Here is a 12,683-nt window from a genome sequence, read left to right as displayed (position 1 = left end):
AGTGCTCTCTGCTGACACCTCTGTCCATTTTAGGAACTGTCCAAAGTAGGAGCAAATCCCCATAGAGAACCTATCCTGCTCTGGACAGTTCCTGAAATGGACAGAGGTGTCAGCAGAGAGCACTGTGGTAAGGCAGAAAGAAAATTCAAAAAGAAAAGAACTTCCTGTGGATCATAACAGCAGCTGATACCTACTGGAAGGATTAAGATTTTTTAATAGAAGTAATTTACAAATCTGTTTAACTTTCTGGCACCAGTTGATAAAAAAAAATGTTTTCCAGTGGAGTACCCCTTTAAGGCAAACAGATCACAGATCTCATCAGACGTTGTAAGAAGGTCTTATAGCAGCTATAAAATCCTCTTTTACATTTCTTTTAATGCACTTAAAATCATTCAATGTTTGATTCCTCCATTATTGCATAATAACAGCAGAACAGCGATAAATAAAACATAGCACCCCTTCTTCCGACACTATGCACACCTTAAAAAAATCAAGTCATTACAGGTAATGACCATCACGGCAAATAAAATGACTTGCCAAGATAACCCTTTTTTTTTTTTTTGCAATAAAGCCAGCCTGGCGGTCAGATCTGCAGCGGCCACTACAGGCGAAATGTAGTATTACACAAAGCCTGCTCACACAAACGGGAATCTGTGTAGCAAATAGAAGGGCTGGGATCCACCAAAACAAGGACTTATAGAGGTGATTCCTGAGCAGGTAAACCCCTCAATAATGTCCGGGTGCCTCATAGGATAGCCCTTTATTTTAATATTTCACTTACTACCCTCAATTCATAAACTCGAAATGAAACATTGCTGACCAGAACTAGTCATATCTGTTTAGAAAGTAACATCCAGTCAACAATAAAGTCCATTGTTTGGCACATACCCAATCCCATCAGTGTGATGCCAACATCCTAATAAAGTAACCCTTAATTTAAAAAAAAAAAAAAGAAAACATACAGAACAACATTTTTATGTATAGCTTTCGTTTTCATTCCAATTGGTGACCCATTGCTTTTTTTCAGTGTTCTGTTTTAATTTCCCTTCTGTGAACTGGCGGTCTTCCTTGGGGATTCGTATAGCGTGGTATCGCGGGACATTGTCGTCGTACCTGGAACGTTTAAAAAATCCACACTGGAAAAGAAAGACAAGATTTGGGACATCATGAGAAAATGAAGCGCAGTTCATTCAGGTTCACTTTATACGGCAGAAAATTTGGACGTAAACATGAAAGCACATTTACCAGGCCCAAGAAGCTGTTAGAAAAACAAAGACAATTTGGTGAAATAAGAAAAGTTTTGGGATAAAATTTATGGGTTAGATAATGTTTTGTAACTGAGAAGGGACCAGCATTATAAAGCGTCAATAGTTGACAGAAAGAGACCAGAATATTTAAATGAAAAAATCTTTATGATAAATTCCATTTTTTGCCATTGCTCGGATGCCGCCTTAACACAAGCATCCGAAACAGCATTGTTTTATTTGAGATATGTATTATCAAAATCTTTTTTTCTGCAGTTCTATTCACTGTAACAAATGCAAATGTCCTACAGCACTTATCATTCCGCTCTTCCTGATTCAAGAATAAAAAGGCAAATGAAGTTCAGGGGACCATCGCCAGTTAACCCCTTCTGGGCTATACAGTATACAGACATCTATATAGATTGCTGTATACTGTTCACAGTCAGCAGTTGTCCACTAACCCACCTGGCTCCTGTCTGTGCTTGAATCTTATGAAGCCCCGCTTCCAGTCATGTCATATTAAGCAGAGGCAGGACTTTAGGATATTAAAGCACAGACAGGAGCCCCGGTAGGGTAAGTGATACTGTGCTCACTTTTTTCTGTGTTCTTTTTCTTCTTATTTCAGATATGTGTATGCAATGGATTACGTAATATTTGGTGGGCTACCTCGATGGCCAGAGTATTTTTTTGTTTGCTTTTATTAATAAAATGGCTAGCTAGGGTTTGTGTGGGTGTGTTAATTGTAATAATAAAAAAAAAAAAGTGTGTGTTTTTTTTTTTTTTTTAAACCTTACAGGCTTATTAGCAGAACCGGTCTGATAGACAACGTCCATTAATAAGCAGGGGCTTAGCGATAGTCCCCAAAAAAGCTATCACTAACCCCTCCTTATTACCCCAGTACTCACCACAACAGGGCTACTGGATTGGGAAGAGCCAGTGTCAACAGGCCTGGAGTGTCTTAAATTTTATAACAAAAAAAAATAAACCCTACACAAACTCTTGTTGCACTGGAAAAAATGATGGTCTGTGGCCTAGGTGTAAAACACCAAAGCTCTCACACCATAATGCATGACCTAAGTGTTCAGTTCCACTACAGCACCACCACAGGGCTGTTTTAGCATTACATAGAGTCCACTGATATAAATTGTCTGTTTAATGTAGGACAGGACAGGTTCTCCATAGTGGGAAGTACTCTTTGTAATAGCTCTCCAAATTGGCTAAGAGATTAGGATTAGGATTCCTACCTCTTCTGCTCCCGGGCGCCCCCTTTCCACTCCTGTGTCCTCTCTGTTCTAAGAGGGGAGGGTACAGGAGTTTGTCCTGACTCATGGTCACACACGATCTCTCTCCAATAGCTGCATGATGTTACCGATGTTGCGGTGACCCTATGTATCTATTGGTCATTGTGTGAGGGTGTGGTGTTGCCCTCACGCGATGAGCGGAACAAGATCCTGTTCCCACCCATCTCAGGAACAATATACTTTCAAAACAACCAGGAATCGAAAGTGAATTGGTGGGTACAACCGGACAACTCCTTTAACTTTGAATTACATATGAGATTATTTATAAATGGGTTTTCCAAACTGAACAACTCCTTTAATGGTAGTCAATGGCACATACAATACCGTTGCATATGTCTTGGACGTATGTTTGGTGTAACGTACAGTATAAAACTCAATGTGTGAACCTTGCCTAAATTTGCTTTGGATGAAATCTGGGGTCTGTAGAAATCTGGTGAACATATCATATAGGATTTATAATGGCTGCCATTTTCACCTGGCAACACAAACATGATCTCTTTTCCAGGTGATATTTGGATTTCAGAGTGAATACTCTTTATCTAAAGATTTAACAAAATGCCCATTCCTATTCATAGAACCATCTTCACTTTGGAAGAAAAAAATTATAAAAGCTCCCAGTCAACAGTGATGGGACAGATAAAGAACAGTATGGCCCAGATTTAATAAAGGAATATGGCACCCTTTTCAGTGCATTTTTACCAACTGTGTTGGCATATTTGGTCGCACTTTGCTTCTGATACATTTAACCCAACTATCTGCAATATGCGACAACCTCAGTGAACCAAACAAAACCCACATAGCAGGCATGTCCACAGTAGATGGCATTCAGAGCGCTGTCACACAAAACCCTATAATCTTAGTAAATCTGGGCCAATGTAGGAATTATTTAGTAGTTTTCCATGCATGAACATGTTACACATATGTGCTTTAAGGACTATGCCGCCAGGCCAGACAAAGCAAGAAAAAGGACAGGTAATTTAATGATTAATGAAAGTGATCTGCAGCAAAAGCGATGTGTTATGCTTTAAGAGAGTCCTGCAGCCAATCAAACACCCAGAAAGCAGTGATTTAAATAGTCAATTACCAATCACAGAACGTTGATCAATACTATGCATCAGATGTCAGCCGCTCTTTATCAGACGGCTGAGTATGGATTTCAGCCTTGTGATAAGTGGCATCAAACTCATCTTGCTTACTTCTCTTGAAAAAGCCACACTATAAAGAATCAAGGTTACACGTCGGATGATTTGTGATGATTGCAGGAAGGAATATTGAAGAAAATCAAAAATTAAATCAATAAAGCATGTCATTGAGAAGTGGTGGTCACAGTGGCTGGGGTCTGCAGGGCTTATATCCCATATTAGTGTCAGAAGGAAGGATTACTTAAAAGGGATCTCCAGGAGTTAGATGAATTGTCCAACATAAGAAACAACCTGTTTATGGTGTCAAAAAGTATAATAAAGCAACTTACTAATATGTTATTAGCCATAGTGCACATACAGTATCTCTCTATATCAGCTAAACTGTCTGGCTTGTAGATGTGCCATCACAATCTCTGAAAGCAAAGCAACTGTTCCTTCTCCTCCCTTCACTCCTGTCTGCTCAGGATGAGACAATTGATGATAAGATTGGAGCATATATTACTGCTCATTGGATTTTAGCAGATTGTCTTTTTTTTGTCACAGTGGTTTCCTTTAGAACAGGCTCACTGTTGTCTTATCTGAAAAAAGCTTCCTGCTGCCTTAAAAATCTATTAAGAAGTAATATGAGCTCCCCTCTTCACATCAATGGTCTGGTCCTGAGCAGACAGGAGGGGAGGGGGAGGAGGAACAAGAGCTGTGCTTTTAGAGAGTGTGATGGGACGTCACAGCTACAAGCCAGACAGCTCAGCTGATATGGAAGATCTGTGCACTATGGCTAATAACAGGATATATGTTAGTAGGTTTATTATACTTTTTTACACTATACACAAGTTGTTTCTTTTGCCGGACTGATCCTTAGGAAAGGTCATCAATATCAGATTGGTGGTTGTCCAACTCTCAGCTGACTGGAGGAGCAGCAGCCTATTGGCAAGAGCTTCAGCCTTTCATTGTTTACCATACATTTTATGGTGCCTGCACCTGGTTTTGCAGCTTAGTCACAGATGCAGTACCAGGCACAACCACCATAAAATGTACAGAGCTGTATGTGGTAAACAATGAAGAGGATGCAGACTTCACCAAAGCTGTGGCCCCTACAATCAGCTGATCAGTACTGGTTCTAGGAGTTGGACCAACACCTAACTTTGAAGATTGAAGATCTATCCTAAGCCAAAACATTCGATAATAATGTTTCAGAAAACCTCTTTGATTTCAAATAATTTCACACCTTAACTAAAATGTACAGGGATCAGTTAATCTAGGACACTGATCCCCACCAATGTGACCAACTGATACATTTTCCAAATGAGGGTACAGATTATAGTCATGAACCATTGCTATTGGTCATATTGTATAAATTGGAAGGGTAATTGTACTTAGTATTTAGAGCATTTATTGGTACCCCTGGGGGGTAGATGCTGTATTTTAAGGGATATTCACACCATGCTCATGCTCTGCAGCCCAATGTGCATTTCATCATAGCTATGGTCTTGTTTTAATTTGTTTCAGTAAGCACCAAGTGTAGTACCGAGAGTTACGCTGTTTACGTAAATCTGGAAGTTATGTAAACAGCATAGTTCTCACAGCTACACCGTTTGCACAACACCCATTGATGTTAGTGTGATTTACGCAAATTTTGTAACACCGCAAATTCAGCTGTTTTTGGTGTCAGCTGCAAACAGCCTGGAGATGGCTGTTTTCCAGTTGTGGGCAAACTTCTTTAAAGTGGATCTATCAATATGCCCAGTTGGCATTATTGGCACCTAAACTGCCTCAAACTGCTCAGCTTAGAGAAAACTGTAATGAATTGATGAAGAATGATTAATTAGTATGGATCATTATAAAATATAGAGGATTACAATTGGTACATTTAGGCATGAATACATATAAGCTTTTAATTGTTTTATTGAATATGATGCAGGTTAGATATCAGGATCTATTATATTGTCATCTGATTAAGGCAGTTCCCCTTTCCCACCTTTTAATTGTTACCCACTCATTTCCATGGTGCCAGTGACCCTGATGTAGTGAGGCAAACCCTTCCTAAATGCCCAGATATAGACAATGTTCAATCCCAATGAGCATCTTAATATTATACATATTCAACAGTCCTAAAATAGCCATGTAGGTATAAGCATACTCACCTTCCATAATATAAACACTAAAAATGCAAGCATTAAGATTCCTGCAAGGATAGCAACCAGCACAATCCACCATGGTACTCCAGTGTAATGCACTTGAGTCTTCTCTGGAAAAACTGTAACGCGCACCTAAATAAATATATATATCAATAAATATGGTAAGTGTTCTGCCACTATTGCATTGACTTCATAATGATTAAAATTAAAACCCCTTTAAAGTTTTAAATCTATTCTTAGAAAAAATAATTTGTTGCCCATTTCATCAAAAGGTTCCCCATACAATGTATCTTAAAGGGAATCTGTCAGCTCTATATCATGCTCAGAGTTGCAGACACAGGCAGATAACTTATGGGAAGATAAAACAATTGATAGATGTCTCATAGCTGATGGCTGTTTGCAAAGTTATAAAATCATGTTTCCCTTCTTAGCTCAAGAGATGTAGAGGTGATACTGAGGTGCAGTATTCATGCATCCTCCCTTCTCCACCCCTCCCTGCCCTGCATGATTGCTGTACAGGGTTTGGCTACGAGCACTGAGCCTTTTGCATCATACATGCCGAGCAGAGGTAGAGGAGCTGTGGGTTCTGTGGTCCAGCCCGGCCGAGATGACTCTTGCGCTTAGAAGGAAAAGATGAGTTTATGACTTTGGTATTTGTTTTACAGTGTCTTACAGCTATCTGCTCATGTCTGCAGCTCTGAGCATGATATAGAATTAACAGATTCCCTGTAGTGAAGGATCCTGACATTTTATTGGCGTCAATGACCAACAAATGTGTATGGAGACAGTTACAACACTTTGGTGTCTATTACGAATAAATATTATACCAGAATTTATCAATGGCTTTTGTCTTCATTTTGGTGCATATTTTTTTTCATTTTTATAGCATGATGAGAATGTATAGGTAATGTGCCTGTATAATTTCCCTGCAACAAGGTTAAACATACAATATGTTTATTTACCTGATAACCTTCATTTGTCCATTTAATGTTGTCGGCGGGTGTGTCAAGGCTCATCGAGGCTTTTACGAGTATGTCCAGATAGCTCATTTTTGAATATTCCTGTTAACAGAGGTCAAAATGAAAAGCTGTGCAAGAAGCATTCAATGAATCTATAGACGTAAATCTACAGACCTAAATGATATTGGGGCTTTGCTGCAATAGTACCTCAAGGAATGTGCTGTTCCATAACCTGGAGCGAATGCTTATAACAGCATTACTATCCAGACCTCGGAGGGGACATCTAATTGTCACACATCTTGCATGAGTATTGCAGTCCTGAAAGGAAGGAGAGAAATATTAACCATGTATGACATGAAGAAAGAATAGCATAGGGGTCTGTATAAATGTGATTTGGTCTACAAACTTAATAGCTAACTAATTCCTGAATATGACTATGGTCAAGTAGGTAATATAGTGGGATGACCTTCTACTCATGAAATTAGTAATTCCAATAGTCATCTCTTGGCTACAGATAAACACAGAAGAGGTGCCTCCACCTGCTCCAACACCTTTACCAAAAATTCTTTAGGCAGATTAGGTATCCGCAAATTTGGTTCTATTTAAATTAACAGAATCATTCAGAGATCCCGTTGGCCATCTCAATATTCCCTGCATTAATAGCACAGTCTGCAGCATTTAACACACCATAATCCATGTGTTTGATGTAATTGTCATTTAGAGAAGGTTCTACAAATATACGGTTGGCTTAGAGTGGATTTGACTGACTTTTGATTGGGGGCCATTCCTCAGGAAAGGCCATTGATAACTGATCGGTGGGTGTCTTACACTCCGCCCCCCACCAATCAGCTGTTTGCCAAAGCCATGCCACCCACATATACTGTAAAAGGCGATGGAAACAGACAGCACTGTACATTGTGTACTGGCCGTGCTGAGTTATTGTAGTTTAGATTCCATTCAGTTCTATGGGAGCTGAGCTGCAGTCCCTCAGCAAGGCCACTATACAATATATGAAACTGTCTGTTTCTGGCTCTGTTTTCTGTATATGTGAAAGCCACAGCTAATCGGCGAGGGTGCTGTGTGTCGGCCCCCAGCGATCAGATATTGACGGCACCAAATAGCCCCAGAAAACTTCTCAAAGCTATGAAACCTATTTACAAAGTATGTCCATCAATAGCACAAATGCTCCTATGAGTGTTTCACTAAGAGATCATTACAGTCAAATTGTTGGGATTTGGCCCCTGATGCCCGTGCATGGACAGTAAATCAGCAGGGTTACTTTTTGATCTTTGAGTCATTGCTTCTACCAATATATTACTGAATATGTGTTGAGCTTATATACAGAATAAAGACAGAAAATGCTTTAGTTTAATCTGTACTAAACTATATATATACACTATCCAGACACATAGAAGTACTGATTACTAAATCTTACCAATGTCATGTACTTCCTATCGGAGAAAAAAGAAAATTTGCCATCCGGATCCTTTGTTTTTTCTTCTAATTCTCGTCTGTTTCGAACTTTACCAGTCTCCTGTCGAATAAAAAAAAATGTATAAACTTTCACGAGGAACAAAAAGATTTAAGACAAAAATGTCTATCAGTGTCAGTAATACAAAACATTTGTTATAGCTGCAAATCAATGAATGACTAGGTAAAGGTTCTTTAGATTCCTATATATATTATAACCTTTTTAATTTTTTTTTAATTTTTTTATATAACTTCTAAGACCAAGAAACCTGGCAGAAGGAACAAACTCATATGGGCAAATATTAATTTTGCTGCCCTATATTTGCATCTACATGTACCGGCCAAGACATAGTGACTAGTTAGTAACCCATCTAACATATAACCCCTGGGTCAGTCTACACAAACTGTTATAGTTAAAGGGTATGTCCAAAGTTTTAATCCCATGCAATCTACAGCTCCAGTATGCAGAGATGCAGGCCACGCTGGACAGTACAGTTGTCAAGGCAACCATACCGCACTCAGCAAAGTTCCGTGCACAAGCGCTTGATGAACAGACCTCGTGCACAAATCTTCGCTGAGAATGGTAAAGTTGCCTCGGCTGCCCAGCATGGCCTTCATCTGCTCACGCTGGAGCTGAACATTGTGGGGGCTTATAAAGGGGACACTTTGTACATCAGCTTTCTGGGAATATAGAAAAACTACCATGATGCATTTTTTTCATTCACACTACATATTCTTATCCCTTTGCTTATATACGCATAGGTGTACATGCCATATATGCAACCTGTGTGTGTGCCCAATAGGTAAGGGAGCCCAGTACCATCTGTTAACAAATTGCTCCTTAAAGGGGTACTTCGGTGGAAAATGTTTTTTTCAAATCAACTGGTGCCAGAAAGTTAATTAATTAACTAATTAATAAAATTTTTTAATCCTTCCAGTACTCATCAGCTGCTGTATGCTCCACAGTAAGTTGACTTGTTCTTTTCTGTCTGACCACAGTGCTCTCTGCTGACACCTCTGTCCATGTTTGGAACTGTCCAGAGCAGGAGAAGTTTGCTATGGGGATTTGCTCCTACTCAGGACAGTTCCTCACGTGGACAGAGGTGTCAGCAGAGAGCACTGTGGTCAGACAAATTAACAACTCACTTTTCTCCGTAGCATAAAGAAGATGATAAGTACTGGAAGGATTAAGATTTTTTAATAGAAGTAATTTCCAAATCTGTTAAAAGGGTATTCCACTGAAAAACATCTTATCTCCTATCATGGGGACCCCCGCGATCTCCGGGCCTGCATAGGCGTCGGCCGGAACATGGAAGCTTGGAGCTTCCACGTTCATGACGTCACGCCATGCCCCCTCCATTCCACTACGTAGCCATCACGCCTCCTCCCATAGACCTGAATGGAGGGGGCGTGGCAGCTGTAGTTGCCAGTCATGGTGACTGGGGTGCCACACCGGAGACCGTGGGGGTCCCCAGTGGCAGGAGCCCCATGATCAGACATCTTGTCCCCTATCCTTTGGATAGGGGATAAGATGTTTTCTGCAGAGTTCCCTTTTAAACTTTCTGGAGCCAGTTGATATGAAAAAAATAGTTTTCCACCGGAGTACCCCTTTAAAAAGATTCAAAATACCCCTTTAACCTCTTCAGGACATAGGGCGTATGGATACGCCCTGAATCCCGAGTCCTTAAGGACCGAGGGCGTATCCATACGCCCGTGGGAATTCCGGCCCCCACCGCTAGCCGGTTGGGGACCGGAGCCGGATGCCTGCTGAAATCGTTCAGCAGGCATCCCGGCATATCGCCCAGGGGGGTCATTATGCCCCCCCATGTCGGCGATCGCCGCAGATCGCTGGACAATTCAGTCCAGCGATCTGCGGCGATTCCGGGTCAATCGGGTCTCCGGTGACCCGGTGACCCGGAATTACTGGCTGTTCGGGGCCGTCTCTGACGGCCCCGAACAGCCAGAGCCTGCAGGGGTGAGGTGGCACTGGTGCCACCTCACGATCGCCCTGATTAGTCGGCCGGATTACCGGCCGACCAATCAGGGCGCCTGCTGCGGGTGTCACTCCCGCACCCGCTCCGCCCCTCTTCTGGAGGACGTAAGCGGGTGCGGGAAGACGACCCCCGGTGCTGGGGACCCCGATCCCCGGCGCCCCTGTTGGGATCGGGGCCCCAGGAGCAGCTGCGGCGGCGGGACTGACCTGCAGCGTCTGGATCGTTGGAGGTGAGTGACAGCCTCCTGCTGTTGCTTAGCAACAGCTCCCAGCATGCAAAAAGGGCATGCTGGGAGCTGTAGTTATGCAACAGCAGGAGGCAGACCACCACAACTCCCAGCATTCCCTTATGGGCATGCTGGGACTTATGGTTTTGCAACAGCTGGAGGCACATTCTTTCTATGGAAAAGTGTACCTTCAGCTGTTGTATAACTACAACTCCCAGCTTGCACAAACAGCTAAAGTGCATGCTGGGAGTTGTAGTGGTGCATCTGCTGGTTGCATAACTACAACTCCCAGCATGCCCGTTGGCTGTCGGTGACTGCTGAGAGTTGTAGTTTTGCAACAGCTGAAGGCACACTGGTTGTGAAACTCAGTTTTTTTTTACCTAACTCAGTGTTTCACGACCGGTGTGCCTCCAGCTGTTGCAAACTACAACTCTCAGCAGTCGCCGTACACCATGCACCGTACATGCTGGGAGTTGTAGTTTTGCAACAGCTGGAGGCACACTGGTTGTGAAACACTGAGTTAGGTCACAAACTCAGTGATACATAACCAGTGTGCCTACAGTTGTTACAAAACTGCAACTCTCAGCAGTCACCGACAGCCAACGGGCATGCTGGGAGTTGTAGTTATGCAACAGCTGGATGTCCCCCCCCCCCCCCAATGTGAACGTACAGGGTACACTCACATGGGCGGAGGCTTACAGTAAGTATCGGGCTGCAAATTTGAGCTGCCGCAAACTTTCTGCTGCAGCTCAAATTGCCAGCGAGAAACTACTGTGAACCCCCGCCCGTGCTACTGTACCCTAAAAACACTACACTACACTAACACAAAAAATAAAATAAAAAGTAAAAAACACTACATAAACACATACCCCTACACAGCCCCCCTCCCCTCCCCAATAAAAATGAAAAACGTCTGGTACACCACTGTTTCCAGAACGGAGCCTCCAGCTGTTGCAAAACAACTCCCAGTATTGTCGGACAGCCGTTGACTGTCCAGGCATGCTGGGAGTTTTGCAACAGCTGGAGGCACCCTGTTTGGGAATCACTGGCGTAGAATATCCCTATGTCCACCCCTATGCAAGTCCCTAATTTAGGCCTCAAATGCGCATGGCGCTCTCACTTTGGAGCCCTGTCATATTTCAAGGCAACAGTTTAGGGTCACATATGGGGTATCGCCGTACTCGGGAGAAATTGTGTTACAAATTTTTAGGGGTATTTTCTGCTATTACCCTTTTTAAAAATAAAATTTTTTGGGGAAAACAAGCATTTTAGGTAAAATTTTTTATTTATTTTTTACATTTGCAAAAGTCGTGAAACACCTGTGGGGTATTAAGGTTCACTTTATCCCATGTTACATTCCCCGAGGGGTCTAGTTTCCAAAATGGTATGCCATGTGGGTTTTTTTTGCTGTTCTGGCACCATAAGGGCTTCCTAAAGGTAACATGCCCCCCAAAAACCATTTCAGAAAAACGTACTCTCCAAAATCCCCTTGTCGCTCCTTCCCTTCTGAGCCCTCTACTGCGCCCGCCGAACACTTTACATAGACATATGAGGTATGTGCTTACTCGAGAGAAATTGGGCTACAAATACAAGTAAAAATTTTGTCCTTTTACCCCTTGTAAAAATTCAGAAATTGGGTCTACAAGAACATGTGAGTGTAAAAAATGAAGATTGTGAATTTTCTCCTTCACTTTGCTGCTATTCGTGTGAAACACCTAAAGGGTTAAAACGCTGACTGAATGTCATTTTGAATACTTTGGGGGGTGTAGTTTTTATAATGGGGTCATTTATGGGGTATTTCTAATATGAAGACCCTTCAAATCCACTTCAAACCTGAACTGGTCCCTGAAAAATACTGAGTTTGAAAATTTTGTGAAAAATCGGAAAATTGCTGCTGACCGTTGAAGCCCTCTGGTGTCTTCCAAAAGTAAAAACTCATCAATTTTATGATGCAAATATAAAGTAGACATATTGTATATGTGAACCAAAAAAAAATGTATTCGTAATATCCATTTTCCTTACAAGCAGAAAGCTTCAAAGTTAGAAAAATGCTAAATTTTCAAATTTTTCATCAAATTTACGGATTTTTCACCAAAAAAGGATGCAAGTATCGACAAAAATTTACCACTATGTTAAAGTAGAATATGTCACGAAAAAACAATCTCGGAATCAGAATGATAACTAAAAGCATTCCAGAGTTATTAATGTTTAA

At 41.6% G+C, this 12,683-nt stretch overlaps 1 protein-coding gene across 3 annotated transcripts in view; it reads right to left on the bottom strand.

The window, feature by feature from the left end:
• Positions 1-272: 272 nt before the first annotated feature.
• ITGA6 (integrin subunit alpha 6) overlaps positions 273-12,683 on the bottom strand; it is an 86,513-nt gene continuing 74,102 nt past the window's right edge. For 2 of the 3 annotated variants that reach the window (XM_056533401.1, XM_056533404.1), the window contains exons 21-25: positions 8,217-8,315; positions 6,989-7,099; positions 6,785-6,883; positions 5,829-5,954; positions 273-1,136 (exon numbers count right to left, since the gene is read on the bottom strand). In XM_056533401.1, coding sequence (XP_056389376.1) covers positions 975-1,136; positions 5,829-5,954; positions 6,785-6,883; positions 6,989-7,099; positions 8,217-8,315 — 597 coding nt within the window. In that variant the 3' untranslated portion in view covers positions 273-974. Of the gene's footprint in view, positions 1,137-3,629; positions 3,761-5,828; positions 5,955-6,784; positions 6,884-6,988; positions 7,100-8,216; positions 8,316-12,683 lie in introns of all 3 variants that reach the window. The other variant, XM_056533403.1, reaches the window with a different exon arrangement.

Source organism: Hyla sarda, chromosome 8, assembly GCF_029499605.1.
Source record: "Hyla sarda isolate aHylSar1 chromosome 8, aHylSar1.hap1, whole genome shotgun sequence".
NCBI lineage: Eukaryota > Metazoa > Chordata > Amphibia > Anura > Hylidae > Hyla > Hyla sarda.
The sequence above is the reverse complement of the archived record's forward strand: the minus strand, read 5'-3'. Positions and strand labels throughout refer to the sequence as shown.